General features: G+C 33.8%; 1 protein-coding gene across 1 annotated transcript in view; it reads left to right on the forward strand.

The window, feature by feature from the left end:
• The first annotated feature begins 3,993 nt into the window (after nt 1-3,993).
• Nucleotides 3,994-24,400, forward strand: part of LOC149083045 (rhodopsin-like) — a 65,020-nt gene continuing 44,613 nt past the window's right edge. The window contains exon 1 of the mRNA XM_089236911.1: nt 3,994-4,480. Within this exon, the coding sequence (XP_089093037.1) occupies nt 4,051-4,480 (430 nt within the window). The 5' untranslated portion in view covers nt 3,994-4,050. The remainder of the gene's footprint in view (nt 4,481-24,400) is intronic.

Genomic DNA, 24,400 nt, shown 5'->3' on the forward strand with positions numbered 1-24,400 from the left:
ATAATTCACGATGTCCCGTATTTGGAATTAAAAATTTCCTATATTTTTCCTTGAAGAAATATGGTCAGCTTACTTGTGAAAGTCTTCCGCCTAGGAATTGTGAATCACTGGTCACTTGAAAGAACTACAGATAGACTTTACTGATAACGGACGTTTTTGTCAACAAGGGTGAGGGTGCGACACCTTCTGACCTTCTACGTAGTCTTGCAGGTTGATAATGTTAACATAGAAGAAATGACTCTCTGTTTCAGCTTCAAAATATGCAAAACAAAACTTTCGACGAAAAAAATCAATAATTTTTACCGAAATTTTGATAACGTTTAACGAATTTTTTCCCCACGTTATGATATTGGTTCCTTTCTGTACTTTACGAAAGCGATAACAACTCACGAACGATAACAATATCCGTGAATTTAATAAGTAGCGTCTAATGTATACAATGAAAATAATAGTGTGTATTCTCTTGTTTATGTATGCTCTAAGGTCTCGTGAATTTTTGAAACTGAGAAAAGAATCATTTGCATATCAACGAGTTCCACATTTATGTGTCGAAAATAACATGATAATTGACAATTTTCACTATTTGAACCGTTCATTCACGCCTCGTTAATTGTTATGCGATATGTTTAAAATGCGTTATATTCTACATTATTATTGTATATATTTAGACTTCGTTATCGCTCCACAAGATCTCTCTCCACCAGAAGCAATGACGAGAGCAAATCTTCCCCGTCAGTAAACTAATTGAAATCAGATTAACACCCATCGATTCACATCCCCCCAGTTCAGTTATCTAAGCACTATAAACTATATTACAACGTGATCTAATCAATTGCACGTGAGTTTATACTGAACAGACATTCATTGATTAGGTCATCACAAATATCACCGAGATTTTGCCCTAATTTAATACGTGAGACGTTCCTATTTGGTTTTTTATAGGCATCATAAAAATCATTTCAAGGTTTCGAGATGATCATTGAATGATACAATATAGAAATATTCTAGATTATTCAAACAAAGCGATGGTTATGTAATCCTTCAGCTCAGAATCCCTTGCAATTACTCGAATGGATCCCTTCCGATCAGTTTCAATGGGAACTGGTCATATTTTCAAGAACTTAATGGTCCTTTAACGGGATTATGGCCATATGAACGACAATTACTAGAGCCGTTTATCGTTTATAACATCTCATGCACCGAGAGAAAGCACATTAAACCTATAACATATACGTATCTATAAAGGCGCACTTTTCACCAATGCGCATTCGTTATTACAAGCATTGATATCGTGACGTCGGTTGTATACCGAAATTCCTACACGATTTCTTTCGTTGTGTATCTCTGACCATACTTTTACGATAAAGCTCTCCGTCATTTCACCATACGTTATCTTTACACATTCATTGCATTAACTTTCCACTGCTAAAAATTTTATTTATGGGCTTCATTCAAGCAATCTATGGCTGCAATATTTTCTAGATAATGTTGGAGATGCATATGGAGATTTAATTCACATTTCAATTCTCCATATTTATCGCCGCTCTCGATACCTCAAGCATACCAATGGTATACGGAGTGCAGTGAAACCTCGGTAAAACGATACTCTGTAGACCAAGAAAAAAATATCGTTGTAGAGAGACTATAGTTATAGCGAGATGCATTATCATCAGTGGCCGCCAAATACATGATGTTGGCATTTCATCTGAATTGGTTGTGTTGGTACCACCGTATAAAATGCATTCATAAGCATTTATTCGCAACAAAAAAGTTATAATTGATTAATTCAGTTAGTTGTTCCACACTGTAGAGTTGTTTAATGCACAGGACTTTTGTGCACTACACTGTGGAAGTAACTTCACGGCAACTCCATTTACACTTTCAGACGGTAGATAATGCAAACTAGCCTACCTATGTTAATTAACACCCTCGAAAGAATAAACACCGATGAGAAATTTAAAAATACATTGAAAGTGATTTTTGAGTGAAATATAAGAATCTCGTTGTAGTGGTTCTGGGGAATGTCGTAAAAAAATATCGTTATAGAGGAGTTTATCGTAGTAAATGCCGTCGTTATATCGAGGAGTTTAACATTAGACTACACGTAGTTCCAAACAAGATTTTAAAAAAATCGTTGTGTAAAGATCTATCGTTATATCGCGTATCGTTGTAGCGAGGTTTCACTGTATATAAATGTTGAGGTTACCCTGTGAAGAGCGCTCATTCTGTTCGGATAATCAGGTGTTGTACGAGGTTAAGAGGAGTGATTTTGCATTGGATTGTATAGTGAAAAATTGAGTATTATACAATTAGTGTATTGATTTTATTGTAGTACAATTGTATTTTTTCATGACGAGGACTTCTTCATTACTGGAAATTTTGAAACGTGACGTATCGTGTGATTTAGAAGTTTCAGCCTCACCTACTGCAGAGAGCAAGCAGGCAGATACTGATATAACATACAAAAAATTCGAGCATTTCCATCTTTAATTAAAAATATGGCAGACAGATTGCAGCACCAGCAAGGACACGAACAATCACGATTCTGACAACATAAATACTTCAGGGCCAAACATAAACTCAGAACACACATTCTGGCATGTACCTACCAATTCGTTAGAAATTTTGTAGAGGAATGTGTACGAAGTGCATGTACGGTTAGTAGTAATAGTAGTAGTAGTAGTAGTATCACCTTCTGCAGAGGTCTTCAACCTTTTTTTCAATCGCGAGCACTGCCTGTACCCATCATAAAAAAAGAGCACCCTTACTGCAAGTTTAGCATACGAATGCATGAAATAACGATGATTTCAATCCTTGAATGCAATTCCTCCAAGGTGTTTAATTACAACGTTGATCTCAAATGCTCGCGAGCATGAAACCACACACAAGCATCGAGCACTTTGGGTACTTCAGGGAGCACCGTGGTGCTCGCGAGCAATGGGTTGAGGATGCCTGACCTACTAGATTGATATATCATGGTATTAGATTTGAATAGCTCCAATATAAGCTCTAATTTTACCGCCTCGCACATCTGAGAAATTATTCCCACTTTTCGAATTTCCGGCTAACTGAGAAGCCGATTACTGCAACAAGAGGTTCGAGAATGCCCTTTTCTCCTCAATTTATGCTTCCAATAACTTCTTATGCAAATAGCTATCACCATTATATAAATTGCGAAACCTCCTGGCTTTCACTGCACGGTCCCCGTCGGCACAGGAAATGAATTCTTGGTCGCGAGATGGCCCACAGACACAACACCTTTTGAACACGCGATCGATTTTTCTGAGTCTGCGAAACGTCGAAGGTGCTCCGGAGTCGTGCGCAGTGGCAAACTACATAACCACGGCAACCTGAGAAACCACGCGGTAGTTAGGAAAACCACGTGCTTCATATTAACAAGTTGCGAGGATTCAGTCAGCCACAGATTCGTTTCAAACAGAGCTGAGCTGCAAGTTGCCGCAGCACATTTTGGTAGCTCCTCTAGCTAAAATGATCGCAAGTAAGTGCACCTTCGATGGATCTATCTTCTGCGTATAGGGTAATTCACTTCGCAAGTACCTATCTCGTTCGTGAGACTAGATAGCGCTGTTTGATTCGCAAGTACCCATCTCGAGACTAGACAGCGCTGTTTCATCAGAGGAATGGGATGTGAAATACCGAAAAGTGTTCACGACAGAAAAAATACAGATACGTAATTCTCGAAATGAATGATTTTGTGACAATTCAGATAATTCCTGTATACGAATGTAGTTTTCGCCGCCGCATCTAATAAGTACCTGTCAGTACAAAACATTGAGTGATTATTATTTTACTGCCAGAATCGATTCACTTGTTCATCTATAAATCTTTTAATTAGTGAAAATTATCGTAGATAGTATTATACTCTGTGAGCTATCTGAAATTACTGAATTTTCTATTATTATGCGTAAGAATTTATATTTTTTTACCAAATGTTGTATTCGCAGTAATTTCCAGTGTTAGAAACTCGTTTCTTTAGTCGAACCTATTGGGATACAAATGGATATTTTGAACTGATTTATTTTGAAGGATATGATAGTGCAAGAAATAATGACAACTATTGATGTCAAATTCCAAGAAGGTAACGGATCGGACATCCGAAAATTCGATGAGTGGAAAGGAACCATCGGAGAGCTATTGATCAACGTCAGTGAAGAAACGTCCGCGCACTCATCGTCCGATGAACAGGACAGTTTTTCGGATACTGGTTATTTTGTCGTATCCGTGTGCTTGTTCTTAATTTTTGTCCTTGGAGCAACGACTAATCTCATCGTCATCGTCGTGATTTGCAGATGCAAGAAACTCCGAACTCCGATCAATGCTATCTTAGTGAATCTGAGCTGTAATGACTTCACCATATCTGTGTTGGGAACTCCGATGACTTTTTTCTCGGCCGTTTACCATCGATGGATTTTCGGTGAGAGTCTTTGCCATCTTTACGCTTTCATGATGACCTTGTCAGGTTAGTACTATCCTCCATCCTTATAATGCTTTGAGATATGACACTGAATTTCACTACGGGTGTATTTTATTATAAGAGAAATCGTTCATTATTTATTTGAATCCATCGTAAAATAACTCTTCAAATAAAATTTATCAGTTTAAAGTTCTTTAATTAAAAACTTTAAATCCGAAATCAAAACTTTAAAAAAGTTTCAGGACCTAAAAACGATAGAGTATATCAGGAGTGCAATAGTTAATTCATAATATACGATAAAGTCATTCAATTTATTCAGAAAAAAAATCCACATAATACATTTAAAATAATATTAACTATCCATAGACATTTACGTTAATACATCGAACGGTTCCGGGAGTATACATAAAAGGTTTTTGAACCAAGTTATTTAGTTGAGATTGAAGTTTTGTTGACAATAACAGTAAATTTTATTGTCTTTCACGCAATTTATGAAATTTTTATAATCACATTTTTGGTTAAAAATGAAATATTAATTATCTGTTAGGATACCTTGAGAAAGAAAATATATGTTTGTTTAGGTGAATCCGTTCTCAACGAATTGGTGATGATAAGAAAATGAAACTTATTATTTATTAAACATTTGAAGAAAAATCAACTTCAGCTTTAATTTCGATAAATTTTCAAGATCCTCACTTGATACAATATTTATACTATTACATCTTCTCTATCGGCATTTCTCAGGGTCTTTAAACTGAGATAGAGATTGAAATCTCTATTTCTTATTGTTTCATAGTTCCGAAGAATTTTTATGAAGTTATCTACGACTAAGTATCGTTTTAAATTTCACTTTCTAAACCTAACCAGGTAAAACAACTTTGAATGAATTCTTGGATAAATTCCGATAGCAAAAAATGCAAAACGAAATAATAAAATCAGTAGAGTACATGACCAGATTAATTAATATTCAATTTTATTCTATAACAAATACTATTATAGCGTCGTTCTTTATCCTAATTTTTTCGTTTTTTGAAAAATGGCAAAAATTCTGCCATGTTATAGAATATCGATCTTGTTTTTCGACAATTTCTTTTTTATTTAGGGAATCGATTCTCCATGTTTTACGTTGTCTAAACTTTAAGAAACTACGTTCAAATGACGATTTTTTCTAAAATTGTCGCAAATGGTTTTATATATTTATTTGGAAGAATGTTTTACCCAGAATCAAAAACTGTTTTGTTCTTGTGCATGCAGTAAATAAAAACAAAGTTATGGCTGATCTAAATCATCTGGAACAATTGTTTCAGAGGCAACAAACAATTTTCAAACGCGTTTATGAATATTCATATTTCCGTTATCTATTCCACGAGAAACAAACTTTCTCAAAAAATATGCAGGAAATTCACATGCAATTTTTCAACAGTGTTAAAGATAACGTTAGCCGAGCAATGAACTAGGATCTTGGCCATATGCTTAGAATTCAATATTTTACAGCTGTATTTGAATAAAAAAAATTGACTGATTAAGAATATTGCTTGAAAATAAAGTATTGATTCACGAAAACTTCTCTGCCATATCTCAGAGAATATTTTGCGTATCTTGAAACTTTCAGTTCATTGCACAGATAAGTCATAGAAACATACAATATCAAAACTATTCAAATAAATGATGTGGCTTTCAGTGTACAATTTCAAGCGGCCACTTTTGAGGACATGACTTAGAATATCTCAAAAAGTTTAAAGATATTTCAGAAGTTTCACTAGATTTCTTTATTTCGTACAGTATTATGATTCAAACCCCACTTGCTTTGTGAAAATCACTGTTTAAAAACAAAGTGCCCCGCACGTAGTCAGTTTGCCTTAAAAATTTTGCTGTTTTTATTCCTTGCAATCTTATTTTCATATTTTCTGTTCATCTATTTATACTTTACCAATGGAAGCAATATTGCGTTTTATTTCCTCCATGAATTGACTTTTGATATCTTTCTCTTAATATTTCTTCTTCGATATTACTTCAGACCTTCTCGTTAATATTACCTACAATTTTTTCTGATTGAGTCATTTACTAAGAATTTCTTGTTAAGACCATTATTAATTTGAAATACTTTCCGTAATGTTTATTTATGGGCATTGACCTTTTTTGTGCCATTCTATTTAGGGTGCATAGGTAACAGGGAGTATGTATTTCACTGGTGATCATAGAGGCATACTTGCAATTGGCAAAGGTATCCAAATAATGTGTAGTACTCAGATATGTCATTCATGTCGCAAGGGGTTGTGTAGTTACGAAAATAAAAATGTTAACATTTTATACGGACACCCTGTGCTCGTGAACCAAATTACAAAGTTGTTGTCCTCTCTTTCCTAATACCAACAAAAAAGAAAAAAAAACCACGTTTCTAAGTGCAATGTTCACATTTGAATTCGAAAAATGGAAGAAAAAATTTTAAATGTGTGGTTTGAAATTATTTTTTCTCTGATGTTTTTTTCCAACTTTCTTCCGTTTTACGAATTTGGTGAATATTGTGTTTAGAAACGTAGAATTTTTCTGTTGGCATCAAGAGAGACGGGGCAACAACTTTCTAATTGGTTTTTTTGGACACACGGGAACTTTATAGAATGTTAATGTTTTATTTTAATAAAGATACACCCATTTCAACATAAATGACATGTCTGAGTACTATACGTTATTTGGATGCTTATACGTATTTTTAATTGGAAGTATGCCTCTCTAGGATCAACGGTTAGCCATTAAAATACCATACGCCCTCTTATCTATGCACCCTGTATATTAAATTTGCTCTCGCACTGTTTTCTAAGTTAAATTCTACTCAATATTTTTTCTGCCCGTCGCGGTGGCAAGTTTTCTTTTTTGAAATTATTTTTTTCACCGATTGCTCATGTCTAAGTTTACTTTTTTCACTTTATTTGCGCATGTTTCTTTTCCATTTAGTTCCTGTATTTTACAAATATCTTTGATCATTTTTGTCCGTTTTCTTCTAGTCGCGAATTCTTGCTCTTTTTAAATCTTCCGTAATTCCCTTGACGTTCTTTTCCATAAGCCTCACTGCTATTCGTTTTCTAATGCAGGTTGCATCTTAATTTTTTTTTTTAATTTTTGCTTGAATTTATTTCTGCTTCGAATTTGTTTTTCTAACCCAGGGACCGTTCAAGAATTAAATTTCGTTAACTTTACAAGAAATAATTTTCTCTTTCCTAAACGATTTCGAAGATGATGATCGATAACATTTGAAATATATTTTTGTAACTTGAAGTCACCGCTAAGACCTAAGAATTGGCCAAAGTAGGGAAAAATGATCGTGGGCAACATGTATAATAAAATCTGAGACACTCGAAAAAGACCCGTTACTTGAGTCGGTAAGACTATCACAGTGGGGTTAGACAATACGCATAAAATGTTTAGAAAACTCGGGCTTTCACACCTCTGTATGGTCGTATAAGGCATCACGATCGATTTCCTGATTCATATTTATGGCACATCCTTTGTGTTTAGTAGTTTTACTAAAGCATCTCTCTGACCATCATTGGATATTGAAGTGTTGAGTATTCAAAGTAGACTTACATTCTTAGCGAAGCATTCAAGATAAGGGAATTATGGCGGAAAATCTGGCGGGGGGGGGGGGGTGAATTGCTAGAATCAAAGTATTTACGTGATCGTGATTTTAATAGAAATGCTTTCATACCACCAAAGCTCTTTCTTCTTCTTCTGAAGATAAGACATATTGCAGTGAATTTTTCGACGTGCTTTATTCCATTTTTGTGGAGGTAGAAAGCAAAAAAGAACTGAAATAAAATTTAAGCTATACTTAAAACGATTGCTTTGCTCAGTGAAAAAAAAAAATGTATTAAGGTAAACTGACTATCAGTCCAGTCACGTACTTAAGTAAAACTTCTACGAAAAAAAAAATCTTACGATAAACAGTCTTTGGTGTGGTATAGACGTACTTTGATATATGGGCTATATTTCATCTTGACACATATTTTTTCTTTCCTACAGTACAAGCCTTAGATGTTAATAGATTGAGCTATGTGTGTATGTGTGAACGAACGGAATGTTTGAATAACTTATCACATGTGTAGATTATATTGTTCCGCAGAAAATGGTTTTAAAATTTTTTCATTATGTAAACATAAGGTTACGTTTGCTTTAGTATTTTTCCTGTACATCTTCGAATAGGTGAAGAATAGTTTTCCTTATGAGAAAAATTCTTTTCATGTGTATGTTTTGGTGATGAATGTTATTTTTGTCATCAATTACGAGGGGAAAAAATGTCTCTCTTCCGAGAAATCCTCTTACACCTTTTAAGGATCGTTTTAGACGTCCAAAGTTATCATAGGAAATACTACACACGTGCAGCGATATACAGGATGTTTTGTGATTGCTAGCACGTCCTTTATCGCATCAACAGTCCGTCGTAGAGGTATGATTAGAATTTAGAAAATGTTCAAAAGACTTTGGAAAATTATCCTGTACCAGTTTTGAGAGTGGAAATACACACTGTGTAACAAAATTAAAAAAAATGTGAATTTTCATTCGTTCCCCCTGTGCTCTAACTTCTAATTAGAAAGTTGTTGCCCTATCTCTCTTGATGCCAACAAAAAAGTCCACTTTCCTAAGTTCAATATTCACAGATTTTCCAATGGATTTCCTACAGTGAAGGCAAATGCATGACTAAAAAAGCCAAGGAAAAAAGCTCTTTCCTTCAGTTCTTGATCAGTTTCTTTCATTTGACCCGATTTAAATTTACTTTTCCGAGAGACTTTCTCAAGGGCTGAAATGTATTGTGTACATGAAAGAAAAAATCGTAATTTATGATGTACATTAGAAATGTACATTATTTCTTCCTAACGCCTCACATTGCTGGTTAATAAAAGTGCAAAATTTTAGCTTAAAAAGAAAAAGAGGTTCCGTTTTAGAGTGAAATAAAAAAATGGAACGATTGCACATTTTGCAACCAATTATTTGTTAAAGGAAAACGGCTGTCCCGTTTTATCAATACCCGTTTACCATACTTCTCGTTTAACTAAACGGAATGTATGGTCATCGTACCTGAGAATAAGACTTTATTTCGGATACAGTTGTTATTCGGTTATTGATATCAGAAACCCCCTAGACCCGATGTGATCACAAAAAGCGGCGTTGTGTGTATTTTTTAACCTAACGAAAGAAAATCGGTCAATATCGATCAATACAAAAAAAATCGATAAACAGAGTAGCTTGAGAGGGTGTCACTTTCCCATCCAGCTGTTTACGACACACTTTTCCTTGTATATCGCGAATTAGCAATTCAAATCAGCGTGTTGAACGGAAGAGTCATAGAAAGAAGTTTCGAGTTCAGAATTTTTAGAGTTTGATCAAAATACTTTGAATGATGTTTTTATTGAATTAGTCGTCATCAACGAAGGGAAAATTAATCCCATGAGGCCATTTACTTCCATGAGAAAAAAAATTTGAAATTTCTTGAATTAAAAGAATTGCACTAGCATTTGCACTAGCTAAGCAAATCAAGATGCTGATCTTCATTTCGGACGCAAATGATTGGAGGAATTCAAGTTAGCGTTACTAATTTAATATGTTTGAATGACGAGTTTATGACATGTATTGTTAGAATATTATCTTCAGTAACCCTTTGGGTGCGGAAATAGTCTCAGATATGCTTCTCCCTCTGCAAAATCACTCTCTTGAGAAATTTGACCCTTTCTTCAGTTTTCTTTTATGGAAGATAGATGACAATCAACGCAGAAGTTGCACGAACTGAATGGTATCGATTTAGATTGTTGGGGGGGGGGGGTATAGTAGAAGAGCAAATCTCTACAAATCTAGTAGGCAACGTACTACATTATACGTTCCCATTGTAACAATATTTGAAATACTTGCGAATTATAAGCAGATTTTGAGGAAGATTATTTTCCTCAAGTATACTTATGCGCAGGTCTGTCATCGAAATATTTTACGACAGCGACCACCAGATTCTTGTACCTTCACTCGTATATCGGGGTGCCGTAATGAGACTGTAGGGGAGACAGCCCGTACCCCCTCCTTTATCATCGCTCTGCCAATTAAATGCAGTAGTTCATTGAAGCCATGGTAGGAACAAGAGAATAGGGATGATCATGGCCGCAACTAGACACTTGGTCACCCGGGGCAAGCTCGCATTTTGACCCCCCCCCCCGTAATGTTGAGGAAGAGGTTTCAGAATGAAATTTGCGCCCCCTCGGGTCCAGCGTCCGGGGCACGAGATCCGCCTGCTCCCCCCCCCCCTAGTTGCGGGCCTGGGGATGATGGCAATTTAGGAGCTATCTCACACCATCGCCAAGATGGCAAAAAAGTTAGAAATGTGGCTGGAAGTACATCTTTACCCGGCAGTTAACAGCCACCGCCACAGGAACTAATGGATATCGTATATTGATGATAATTGATGCCAACTAATTATGTGTGATAATATGATGAATATATAAATAAATAATGAACTTCACCATACGATGCGTAAGATGCCAGCGATGCAACATGTCAATAGTGATGTCCTTAATGCTATATGAAGTTAGATGTATGTAATAATGAATAATATTTTACTTGAGGAAAATCGAGAATATATCAGGAAATTCCATTGAGGAAGAACAATCTTTCGTATAGTTTATTTTTGAATTGTAAAAACACAGCTGTTTGCACAAAATGTCCCATTACTTTAAAGTGTGCCCCCTATAAGTAATTGGCATATTTGAATGCGGTTTAAGAAAAAGTTATTCTCCCGATGGGAGATTGTTTTTGATATATATAGAAAAATAAATTCAAATTTATGTCGATAGAGGACGCTGAACGAAAACGAATCACCGGAATTATGCAAATCAAAAGTCATATAAAATAGAGGGTACACGAATAACAGCTCGTTTCTGAATCTCTCTGTTAATGGTGCTTATTCAAGGCATTTATCGTGAGTTCGACATTGGTGCATAAAGCACTATTGGTAAAGTTCTTTCACTTCAGGTACGAATCCCCGGGTGAAGCTTTATGAACGTTTCGAACACAGAACAGATTGAAAAAAATGTTTTAGATCCAATTACTCCTGATTTGATTTCACGCAGAGATTTCTATCAAGAATAATTTGAACTAAAAGTTGTTTTTCTGAACCAAAAAAAAAAACCCCTTTCGGGGGGATAACTTTTTTCGCAAACCGCAATCAAATCAATTTTTATGAATTTCTGAACTGTTTTACGATTAGCACTTACTCTCGTCAAACACACAGAATTTAAAAAATAAAGATAATAATAGAAAAAGCAAGAGTTCCCCCACTCCACAGAGCTTCTCTATGTATTTTCACTCTAATTTTTGCTTTGTTCCGAAATAAATCTTGCGAAACCCTTAGCATCCATTTGCGGACCACTACTTTAAAATCACTGCTACAAGTGCAAAGATTCTTATTCTTTTCACGTTCATGGCACTCTTGGGAGCGAGATTAGAATTCAAAGTACTTCTGGAAACATCTAAGTACCCGTACGTTGGCGTATCGATTGGGAACGAATGCTACAGAGCGCGAAAAAAAAAAAAAAACATCTTAAATTTTAATTTCAGTTTCTTTAAAAAAAATTAACTTTTTACCATTTCAAGAAGCTGGTTTAAAGTAAAGTAAACTTGATACGATGATTTTGTTTTAAAAGCGTTATATCTAACTAATTATATTCAACATCAAGACCACTTTTTATACCCATTATAAGAAAAAGTTTTGAAAAATTTGATTTCAAAAATATCAAGAAAATACTGGAAATGATTCATTAAACATTCAATGCATAAAATACTGCATAAACTATTCTAACTATTACCATTTCATTTTTAACAGCTAGAACATTTGAAGCTGTTTTATATTTGCTGTTTGCTGCATGCACATAAATTGTTCAACTTGAATTGGAATGCAGGAAAAGTATCTGATGTTGATTTAGAGGAAAGTTGTAAATATTCATTTACTGCATGGCTCTAATAAGATTATGAAAGTATTGCAACGCTGATTAGAAACACTTTTTTGATCATCAAGGAAAAAAATTTACTTCAAAAGATCTCGAAAGGATAAAAGATCCCGCGTTGAAATAATATACGAACGAAATTAAATTACGAGCTCAGGTGGTTTTCAAAGAGAAAACAAAATAAAACACGTACGAAAGAATTGTAATATCGTAAAGTACGACCACATACAGAAATAATAATTTTTCGATGTTCAAGAGCCGTTCAAATTGCTTCCGCGCGGGATTCTAAAAACAATTGCTTTCATTAAAACGAATCCGTTGAATTTCCTATCCACCGCTCTAAAATTATGAATACAAAAATTTGAAGAAAAAAAATTGCTATTCAATTTCAAACAAATTTATGCGAAGAGTAAATATGGATTTTGTTTTTGGAAAAATGCGTAGGTCCTCAATTTTGTGTCAACAAAGGTTTTGAATTTTACACAGCAGTGGGTTCAGAATATATAATTACGTAATTGGAAGTTTGGATGTTCTCTTTCAAAAGCAGATAAGAAAATAATTTAATTCAAGATCATTCTTCATTATTGCACCTTGGAAATCGGAATTGTCATTTACAGAAATATGGACACTCTTTGTTTAATAGACACCTTTTTGAATTACGTCAAAACGGGGATTAAGGTATTTTAATGCTCATTAAAACGGACACTTTCCCTCAGCAGACAAAATTTTCAGTCCCTAAAGTTTATACGTTATCAAGAGGTTTCATTGTATTTAGTTATCTCTAGTCCAGTGGTTTTCGAAAGTTAGTTCGTGATTCTAGAGGGTCCACAAGAGGTTCAAATGTTTCAGAAAAAAAGGCACTCCCTATATCAAATTTCTGTTATGGCATAGCTCTTATGGCATAGAAAATCTTCGATTTACGTGGCGTTTAACCAAGACATCCTCTAATGTAAGTGCTAATTAAAAAGAGTACTAGTCAAGTATTGGGTAGGGTGGGTGAAAAGACCCATAAGTCCAGATGTGTCCCGTCTTACATTTTTTACAGGTTTTAAGGCGTTCGCATAGAATGGACGCAGTCACCCTATTTTTTGTAAATCAAATTTTTGTATAGAACGAATATGATGTGAATATCTGAACATGTGAGCATCCTCGCCCATTAACAAGCGTGTCTTAGGGGTCCATTCAAGTATTACGTAAGCACATTTTCAGCCATTTTGACCCCCCCCCCCTTGTCAGCAAAAGTCAGCAAAACATTGACCCCCCTCCCCACCTGTCATAAACATTTCGTCAGCAGCTTAGAATATTTATATAAAAAAGGGCTGGTTAATGACGTAAGCAACCTTCAAACCCCCCCCCCTTGTCTTCAAAAGTCAGCAAATCCGAAACGCCCCCTCCCTCGATGCTGACGTACTACTTGAATGACCCCTTAGCGACTGACTTGGCGCTACCACTAGGTCAACCATTGTGATCTTCGATACAGTTCTTGACGTCCATTGATCCATACAGTAGACTTGGTGAGGTGTCGCTTATTTCCTATCAATGTTTCACGGTGTGGTTCCTTGTTGTTTCGCGATAGCAATAAATTAATTCCACATTGATCAAAGTATATACCGTCGTCGTAATTATTATAAAAAGAGCAGGCTTTATTATAAAGACATCTCACCAGTTATGGGGTAAAAAGATCATCACCAATTTCGAAATTTGATTTAAAATCGACCAATCAATGCATGAGAGTGCATTCTGTAGAAAAGAACTTGTTCTGGTGAAAACATCTGGAAAATTGGATATTTATATGCCCTATTTTCCTATGTACAAATGTATATTAGTTCTCATTTTTATCGACAATTTTATACCAGTTTTATAATGCTCTGTAATATTTCCATGTACGGAAATAAAATTGAAATTGACTTGAATTGTAAAAATTGAAATTAAAACATGCAAAACAAAAAAAACGTAATGGCAGTGAAAATTTGAATCAGTTACACTACATATTGCAAGTTTAGTTGGTTTTTTGCCAACCGAAACCATATTTTAACATTTTTATTCTTCGTTTACACTCAAACCATATATAAAATTAATTAAGTAATTAAAACAAATTGAAGAGTGTAATGAACCTATTTTCCCAGTATGGATATTTTTACTAACTCTCTGTGGCCTTACAGCACATAATGCGTTTTGTTTGTTTATACGTTGTTAAAGAAGGTGAGAAGAGAAAAATCTATCTTCCAAGAGAAGAGAACGTGAGTTGGAATGTGGCTTCCGTCCTGGAAGGTTGTCTGTTTTGAGTGTGCTTCGAAATAAAGGCTTCTTCTTTAAGTTCCGCAGTTTCGTGCTTTAATTCGACTCCCCTCCAATATCAAGGGTTTAGAACTATTCCGCCATCTCCCGGAAAAGAGACGCATCTCCTACACGACGTCCCCTTATAAGAGTAAATTAATTACACATTTTATTTCAGTGCATGCATTTGCTAAAATGAATTGCGGTAGTTTTGAACAGTCCCATTATTCGTGTCTGCAGGTGCTCCAGTGTTAACTAAAATAACATGGAAATATTTAATTTCTTAAAAAATAAAGCCTTCGTATCACGACCAGCGTTTCATTAAAGACCGCACTCTCATGCGAATCGGCTGATTTTACATTAATTTTTGAAATGTGTTATCATTGGCCAATAGCTGAGGGGATATTAAAAAGCTGTGAGGGAAGGGGACAATTATGGTGTGTGATATCTAGAGCCCGGATTATATGCACTAAAAAAGTGGTAAAATATGCTCTAAAAATACACAAATATGCACTTAAAAATATACAAATATGCACTTAAAAATATACAAATATGCACTTAAAAATATACAAATATGCACTTAAAAATATACAAATATGCACTTAAAAATATACAAATATGCACTTAAAAATATACAAATATGCACTTAAAAATGCAAAAATAAGCACCAAAAAATGCAAAATGTGAACTTAAAATGCCACAATATGCACTCAAAATGCATACCAAAATATGCACTCAAAATGCATACCAAAATATGCAATGAAAATGCATACCAAAATATGCAATGAAAATGCATACCAAAATATGCAATGAAAATGCATACCAAAATATGCAATGAAAATGCATACCAAAATATGCAATGAAAATGCATACCAAAATATGCAATGAAAATGCATACCAAAATATGCAATGAAAATGCATACCAAAATATGCAATGAAAATGCATACCAAAATATGCACTGAAAATGCCAAAATATGCAATGAAAATGCCAAAATATGCAATGAAAATGCCAAAGTATGTAATGAAAATGCCAAAATATGCAATGGAAATTCAAAAACATGCATTAAACACCCCAGAATATGCACTAGAAATCTTGAAAAGTCAAAAATTCCGAAATATGTATAAAAACTGAGAAAATATGCATTTAAAAATCACCATGCAAAAAAAAATCTGTTTTTTAAAGGCATTTTTTCTATTTCTTAGTGCATTATGTATTCATTTACAAAAAAGAAAAATATCCTCCTCAAATATATATATACACCGCATATGCAAATAACTTCTACATATTTTTTATTCAGGTATTTTTTAATTTTCAGTTTGTTGTAGCTGCTCAATAACGAAAACACCAGTAAGAAAAGAAATTTCGATACTATTTCTAAAAAAAAAATTTAACACTCTGACATATCTCTAGAAATAGCCTTGCAATAAAATGGTTAATATTCGTAAAATACTTTATACATATGTACAGTATTAATTCACTAAATTTCACCTACGGGGACAAAACCGATGTTACGAAAATATGATGAAAATATTTATTTGAAAAATTATAAAAAAAGTTTAGTGAGCTTAAATAAAACCTTCAAAAATATGCACTTATATTGAAAATTCTTTGATTTTATGCATTTATATGCATTAATGCTAAAAAAAGGCCAAAATATGCAAATGCATATGCACATATGCATTTGCATATAATCCGGGTTCTAGTGATGTCAATTCATATATATCCACATACAGGACGTCCCATAAATTAATAAATGTGTATAAGTTATATATGGTCTCGAATAAAGATTTTCGAATAAGTTAAGTTCCTCGTATAAATTAATGTACATACTTGAAAATATTCAACAATTTAAAATATCGAACCAATATTCATGCAGAACCTTCGTTTACGTCATAGTCTCCCAAAATTTTTGTTCTATCGCCCCCTTCATCAGCAATTTGTTTCCTCTCATCGCCCCCCAACTCAAGTGAACCCATAGGATCCTATGTTAAGTCCGTAGCTTCTATCACCCCCTGGACCATTCCATCGCCCACCAGGGGGCGATATTGCCCACTTTGGGAAACACTGGTTTACGTCAATATTGAAGGTAAAGTGTGGGATAAAATTACACGACACACGCAAGGGCGGTGATACTGGGTAGGGCATTTCTCCTCCCCACCAACGTCAATGTGATGGAGAAGATTTATCTAATGTACAGTGCCCCAGAAATTCATAAATTATTCAAAAAATAATAAAAATGTAAAAATGTACGGAATTGTGGTATATTTGAATGCGATTTTTGAAAAAGTCATTTCCTTGAAGGAGTTTTTTTTTTAATTTGATTCAAAATTTTGTCGATAGAGGACGCGGAAAACCATTTCGGCAGGAGTGATTAGACCCGAACCTTTCTTCAATCTATTCTGTGTCCGAATCATTCGTCGCTTCGTTGCAGAGGTAAAATAGCTTCACCAATAATGATTTATCCACCAATGTCAACATTGCAATGTTATGCACTTTATGCAAGCGCGAGTAACAGGAAAATTCAGAAAACGAGCTGTTAATCGTACACCCTGCATTTTATCCCCTTCGCTCCAGAGGTACACATATGTGTGTATCTCATTTTTGACGGTTCAAATGATTTTTAATTGGCTCTTTTTTTTTTAATTAATACTTGAGGAATTTGAATTAATACTGCGAGAGGAAATTGATAAATAAGATGTTAATAGTACACATTGCTTTTTATAGGACTCTAATCCATTGCCATCTTGACGCATGGCCCCAGTCGGGCACGTCCTGGGAGCTTCGAGTGTAGAGGGCACCCGATGAATATGGGATCTGGTACAAACTTTTTAAGGGTAAGCAATTAATTGGTAAAAATGGAAAAAAATTCCAGCCACAGGAAGGGTCTCAAGAAAATCATTTTGCCCAATGGTCTGTGATGCTCTTAAGACGGTCCTATTTTGATCTGCATTGCATTTTCCCTGTGAGTGATTTGCTTTCGTGCAGTTCCCTCTACCGACTTTATCGTGAACAGCATTCAAATACGCCAATATTCTGACAATTTTTATGAAATTTTTTAACTACTTACGAATTTATGGTACACTACATTACATCAGTTGGCTTTGTCATTGAAGCAGGGGGGGGGGGCGGAAGTGAGAAATGCCCAGCCCCGTATCTCTGACCGCGTGCCACATAATTTTATCCCACTCTCTAACTTCAATATTGACATCAAAGGTGAAGTTCTGCATAAATATTGGTTCGATATTTTGAGTTGTAGAATTATTTTTAAGTATGCACATTAATTTACATCAGGAATTTACCTACTCGAAACCCTTTATTGGAGACTGTATATAACATTGATACATTGATTAAATCATTGAAATTTATCGGAATTTCATAACACTCTATCTTTAAAAAATGAATCAATTGCTTTTAATTCCGATTTGCATGAAAATTCGAGGTCACTAATATGGCAACATTGTCATTGTTCACATTTCTATTGCCTAAGTACTCTATTTGGAGATAAACGATCTCGGGCTACAGATCTGAGATGATAAATGGGAAGTTTCCCACAGTTTCCTACACATGTGAGAATTTCATCCATCTTTCTGTTTTCTTCTCTCGGTAGATTTCAATTTTATCCAATTTTGCGGAGACACGCTCCACAAATTCTGCGATTGATGAGGGCCACGATTTTTAATCGTTTGTCTTCTGAAGGTGACATGCACCGCGTGTTACTCATCGGTTTAAATAGCCGCCTGAACATGTTTGTGTTTTTGTCTAGATCAAAGTTTATCGAATACCCAAGTCGAAACGATACGTTTTAAAAACAAACTTTTTGTTCACAGTTTAAGACGCTATACTATAGAATACATATCAATCTATTTATTTCGATGAAAGAAATACGAACGCTATTTCTTATAAGAAATGAATGGAATATCACATTCATAGTCCCTCTTTCAGACCACATTTGTAAATTTCTATTCAAAAGTTATTCAAAAAGTTATGTGCTATAAAGATATTTAAATGAGCCTAACATTATAAGAAAGATTAGAAATTTCGGTAGTTGCGCTATATTTTTAAAACCCAAGTATTTCAAGAAATACAGCATGTAAAGTAATAGGAGATTTTTATATTCTTATGTGCTATATAGTAAAGATTCATATAATAGAGATGAATAGAAAACGCTATTTGTGTGTGTGTGTGTGATACTGTTCATTTGCATGCAATACCATTCTCATCACGCAATCAATTGATTATTGTTTGGATGTCAAAAAGTTCTTTCATCAACAAATAAGATTGTGACTTGAATGATTTATTCTCTCTGGTTCATTTGTAGTCATTCATTCGTAGAAAACAGTGAGTTTAAAGACAACTCTGTCTTCAAATTATGTTTTGATAATAAGATACGTAAGTTGCATTTTAAATGATGGTTATAAATTGCTGTCACTTCAAAATGTTTAGCATTTTTATTTTTAATGATCGATTCACGTGATATTAGTGTCACGCCGACATTCTTTTATTTCATACCAAATAAAGTATGCACGATGAAGTTTCATGTGCATCTTCACATGTCCAACTTTCTGGCTAGTGTATTTAACAGACACAAGGAATGTTGGACGACTCGTGGTTTCGTGCGTTCCAAGAGATTCTGCGAAGACGTCTTCTGTGATGATCTTTTGATAATAAGATATTGTTAAGATCGAAAGATCATTCAAAGAAAGTGTTATTTTTTCATCCCGCAACACATCAAAGAAAGAGATTTTCTTGTTATTTCAATATGAAATGAACTTTGAAAAGAAATGTTAGTTTATTCTTAGGGAATCGAACCCTGACCCTGTTGCAATTCAAGGAAGTACAGTAACTGATATACCACAGAGACTCAACTCTTTCTTTCCATATTACAACACGTACAGTTGACGTGTTGAGTAGAGAATAGTCTTCCTGAACTCAACGATAGGCCCTTCTAGATGTGATGTTATTTTTTAAGCCCAAAAAACAGCATTAAAATCCAAAAAAGTATCGTTTTTATATGCTGTTCACTGCGAAAGTACTATCTCTGTCAACTGTCACCACCTGGGGGGGGGGGTGCTTTCGCTTAGTTAAAGGAAGCATCATCACGCTACTATGCGTGTAATAACAATAAGGAAAGAAAGAGGTGTGCCTCTGTGGTAATGTGGTTAGTGCGCTTGCTCGGAAGAGACAACAAACTTTTCTTTTCAAAGTTCATATCGGTATAATATACAGAAAGTTACTTTCTTTGAAAAGATTATTTGTTCTAAATAACACAATAATTATGTTGTTTTGCATCACATACAACAAATCAAGAAGTATGGCTACAGGAAAAAAAAACAACATATGACAGATCATTTAATCATTCATAGATACATAAATAAGATCCCGAACAATAAACACCGCAGCAAACAATAATACAATAGGATGCTACAAACTAACTGTAAGACAAAACTATATTGTACTATGACAAAACTATACTGTAGTGTATAGGCTAATAGATAATGAATATAATAATGAAGATAGTGAATAAGGTGTATGGTATAAGTATAAGGTATTGCTGTAAATATATGACTTCCATTTTTGTTTTTCTCAGCCACTGGGCATTTTGTCAGTTGTGGCCTTGTACTTGCTTAAATTGTTCATTTTTAAATAATTAATTGTTCGAAAAACGGAACAAATCAGAACCTTGTGTAGATTAAATACTTTTATATCAAGTGCCAAAAACAAGTAAAACGTTATTCCAAAAGAGTTATAGATATTCTTCCCTAAAATAATGAATCTATTCTGCAATTAATCATACAAATAATAACATAAATTCCAATCACAATATATTCTCAATAAACACTAGTCTAGAATCAATATTTTGCAAATAGATCATAAAGCAACATAAATACAACAATTGATTCCAAAAATTTCAAAAATATAAACATTTATGTTAATCAAATCAAAAATACATGTGAAAATATGATTGTACGCGAATTTTTTGTATGTCAGTAGCGCGTTTTTAATATATAAATAGCGTATATATAAATTTACAATGTTTAACAAATATAAGGGCGAGTATTTCACACCCTGGTACATTATTTTTCAAACTTTTTTCCCCCAGTCAATTTTTAATGATAAAATTTCACTAAATTCATCATTTTTAGTAACTGCATACTTTACGAAACATAATACAAGTTTTATATTATTCTATTACTGTAATCATGAAATATGTATTTTTGGAAAGGCAAAAGCTTTCCAAGGTACAACAAGGGGGACTTGCACCTTGAAACATGCACTGTTGTATCTTGAAACGGTAAAATCACAAAGACAGAAAAAGTACAAATGTTACAGGAAAAATAATATAATGAGTATTTTTTAAATATAAATCACATATTTAAATAAAAAATATCAACATAATGGCACAAATATGATTATTAATATACGTATATAAACAAAAGTAACAATAATGGAGGTAGAAACGTATTTATACAGATGAAATGTATCATTATTCTTTATTAAACTTGTATAGAAAGGAAAAGAATTATGTTTCTTAATCTTTAGTTCTGTCAGTTCCTTTGATGCTAGGTGATTGCATAAGAGATACAGCAAATGTTGGCATAACGTATATTGTATCTGTCAGACCAGACACGACCCAGGCTCTGTCCATTCCGGGATATAAGCCTTTTATTTGTATGGGTTGAATCGTGCTGGGGAACGTATATTGTATCCGGCACTTATGAACAATAAGATATGTTACACTGTCAATTTTATGGGGTTTTTTATCAATAAATTTGACTAGGAAATAAGCATAGAACTAAAATTCAAAATATCAATTCCATTTGAAGGCAAAAAATATATTAAAAACTAGTTTAAGTTGAGTATTTTAAGGTTAACTGGATTAGTGTTTCGAGATGCACGATTTCTTTTTTGTTTCATGGTACGCCAAGCTCTATTATTTGTAAAAAATATTAATAACTTTTTTCACGATTCTTTGTATGATTGAATGTATAGAATATAATTACTGAATATAGTTCACTCTAAACTTGAAACGTTGAGAAGAAGCACAGCAAAAATAAGAACATAATTTTATTACTTTATGTGCCTACTTGCAAAATCGCTGTCAATGCCCATAGATAGAGCTCAAACCACGTTCAGCTCTAATCGTTATGTACTTCTAATACATCACTCCAAAAACATCAGAGTTGGAAAGCAATACTATCAAAATTATTTCAAGTGTTTGAATGTTTACTATTACTATGGTGAAGGTACAACAGTGAATGTGTATTTTCTTTATTCATTAAAAAAAATTAAAAAAGAAAATAAATATATATATATATGATTCCATAAAATATATATTAACCAATCAGTACATTAGCAGACTGTTGCTTAAACCAATTGACTCTTTAATTAAATTCATATTGACCCATTTGAAAGACTTCCAATCCCAGTGTCTGTGCCATTGTTACATGCGTGTGTCATTTAGTGTTTTTCTCAGTTGTTTTGAATGTGTGTTTTATGTGTTGGTAGATTCCAAAAATTGAATGCTTAGACATGAAGAATTCAAGCGGAATTTCGGAATTTACTATAGGCACTTGTTTAATTAGGGTATCACGGTTATTTGCGTAACTGATTGCATTCCCATCCATGTTGCGAAAAAATTGGTTGAATAAATAATATCGAGGTGACCGTATTTTAGTTGAATGTTCCTTCCATTGCTTATTAAAAACGTAATCTGTGTTTGTTCGTTAGTATTGATTACCTATACGCAGTAAGACAGTAAATCTTCCGATTTTCAGATTCATTATTCCTACGCCACTTATTTAGTTATCATTGATAAATGCTACTATAGTTATTATCTAACGGATATAATTGATATCGATTAATGGGTTTTAGATAATCGATGTTATTCTTCTCTCTCTCAAACAAAATATTTATCATTCACCGACAGCGATTCTAGACGCTCATACTCATCATCCAAAATGTTTTCATCAATTAACTCGGTGGGAGTGAATGCTATTTGTTCAACTTGGTATCGATTTTTCACACAATTACGTCTATAACATAGATCAATGAATCGAAAAATTTCTTGTTCGTGGAGCACTAATGCTCTAAGTAGCTCTAATACATTCTTGATTACACTTACGTTCCCTTCTCTCGCATCTTTCCGCGATGTCTGAGAACCACTGACGCATTCTTGATGAATTTTTTTTGTCTTTTTGTTCAATGCATAAAATATGTATTTATGCAAAGACGTAAACTCTCCCATTCCCTGCAAAGCCAATTTTCATTCTATTGCCTCTTATATATTACGTTATATCGATATATCTTGGGTTTTTATCGACTTTTTTTATATTTCTGTCTCATATTATTTCTTCACGGACAGTTAGAAACTTCCATTCGTCGTTTTCACGTTAATTTATTCACCTCAAGATATATGTATCGAAGGGGTTTGGAAATAATCGGGGAAAATAACGGAGTTTGTTTGGAACTTTTTTTTTCCCATCTGAGATAGTTCCCTTTTGTTGTTTTAAAGAAACGAACACCGTTTATTTCTTTTTGCATACGTTGTGGAATTCTGGAAGACGGTCAAGTACTTATTCAAGAGAAGTTTTCCTTCTAACCATAGCGAATATATTATTTATTTTTGTTTTAAAATAGAACTTTTTAAAAAAAATAAATCATGTGGAAAAGAGACAGTTTTTTTTTATTATTAAACTATGTGGTTTCAGGGTTTTTTTTATTAGTTTGCAGTTTCGGTTATAACAAAAACCTTTCATCCTTCAAATTTACTGTTTTTTATTTGGTGTTGAAGACATAGTTTAGAAGTGACGTAAGATTACATAGACATGAAAAAGGATGGTACCGTCGCTTATTGTTCTTTCCTGTGAGAAATTGTAACGTACATAAAAAGAGGTGAATTTTTTTTTTCTAAAGTGGATACAAAAAAACCTTGTACTTTTTGTTCAAACTTGAGAAAGTTAAAATTTTATTTATTCATTTATTCTTTTGATATAAAGCGTGAGCTGTCTGCTGAATTTCACAACATGGAGAAGGAAAATGGGCGAATTTTTGAAAAAATTGTATGTGGAAGGGGGGGGGGAGCCTTAGAGAAAAGTTGATATTTGCCTTCATGAATGAAGATGGTACTTTCTTGAAGTGGAAGATGGATTTCATAATGTATCGCTTCTCTCTTTATTAGGAATAAGTCATACGTTGATTTGTTTAGTGAGCCCAAGAAGAAGAGATAATTCATTCCATTTCCGTTTATTAACTGGCCTACTTTACTACTATTTTGTCGTTAAATGAAATTGTCTAGTTTCCATTCAAAGACATTTTTCAACATATTTTTTAAGACAAATATAAAATTTTCTTGCATTGATGTACGAAATAGACGTCAATAAAACTTGATAAGGTTTCCATTTTTACTCAAAATTTGGAAGACGGATGGCAGCACTAGCACAACGCGAACATTCAAAACTTTGACAATATAAATAGGATAGGGGGGTCACGCATATATCACACACACACGCAACACGTTCCGGCCAATGTTTCTAAGGTGAACAGTTGTTCACAAATTTTTACTTTGATTTTGTTACACTCCAGGCAACATGCGTAATTCACCAAAACGAAATAAAAAATAATTGTAGGATTCATTTATTTTTGAGGGAAACAAAAGGTTGGCGTCATCAATAGCTTTTCTGCAAAATAGTTTTGAACTCATGTATGCATGA

Source organism: Pholcus phalangioides, unplaced genomic scaffold (genome assembly GCF_987345545.1).
Source record: "Pholcus phalangioides strain wild (caught in Gottingen) unplaced genomic scaffold, Ppha-v1.0 ptg000009l_1, whole genome shotgun sequence".
NCBI classification, from domain to species: Eukaryota; Metazoa; Arthropoda; class Arachnida; order Araneae; family Pholcidae; genus Pholcus; species Pholcus phalangioides.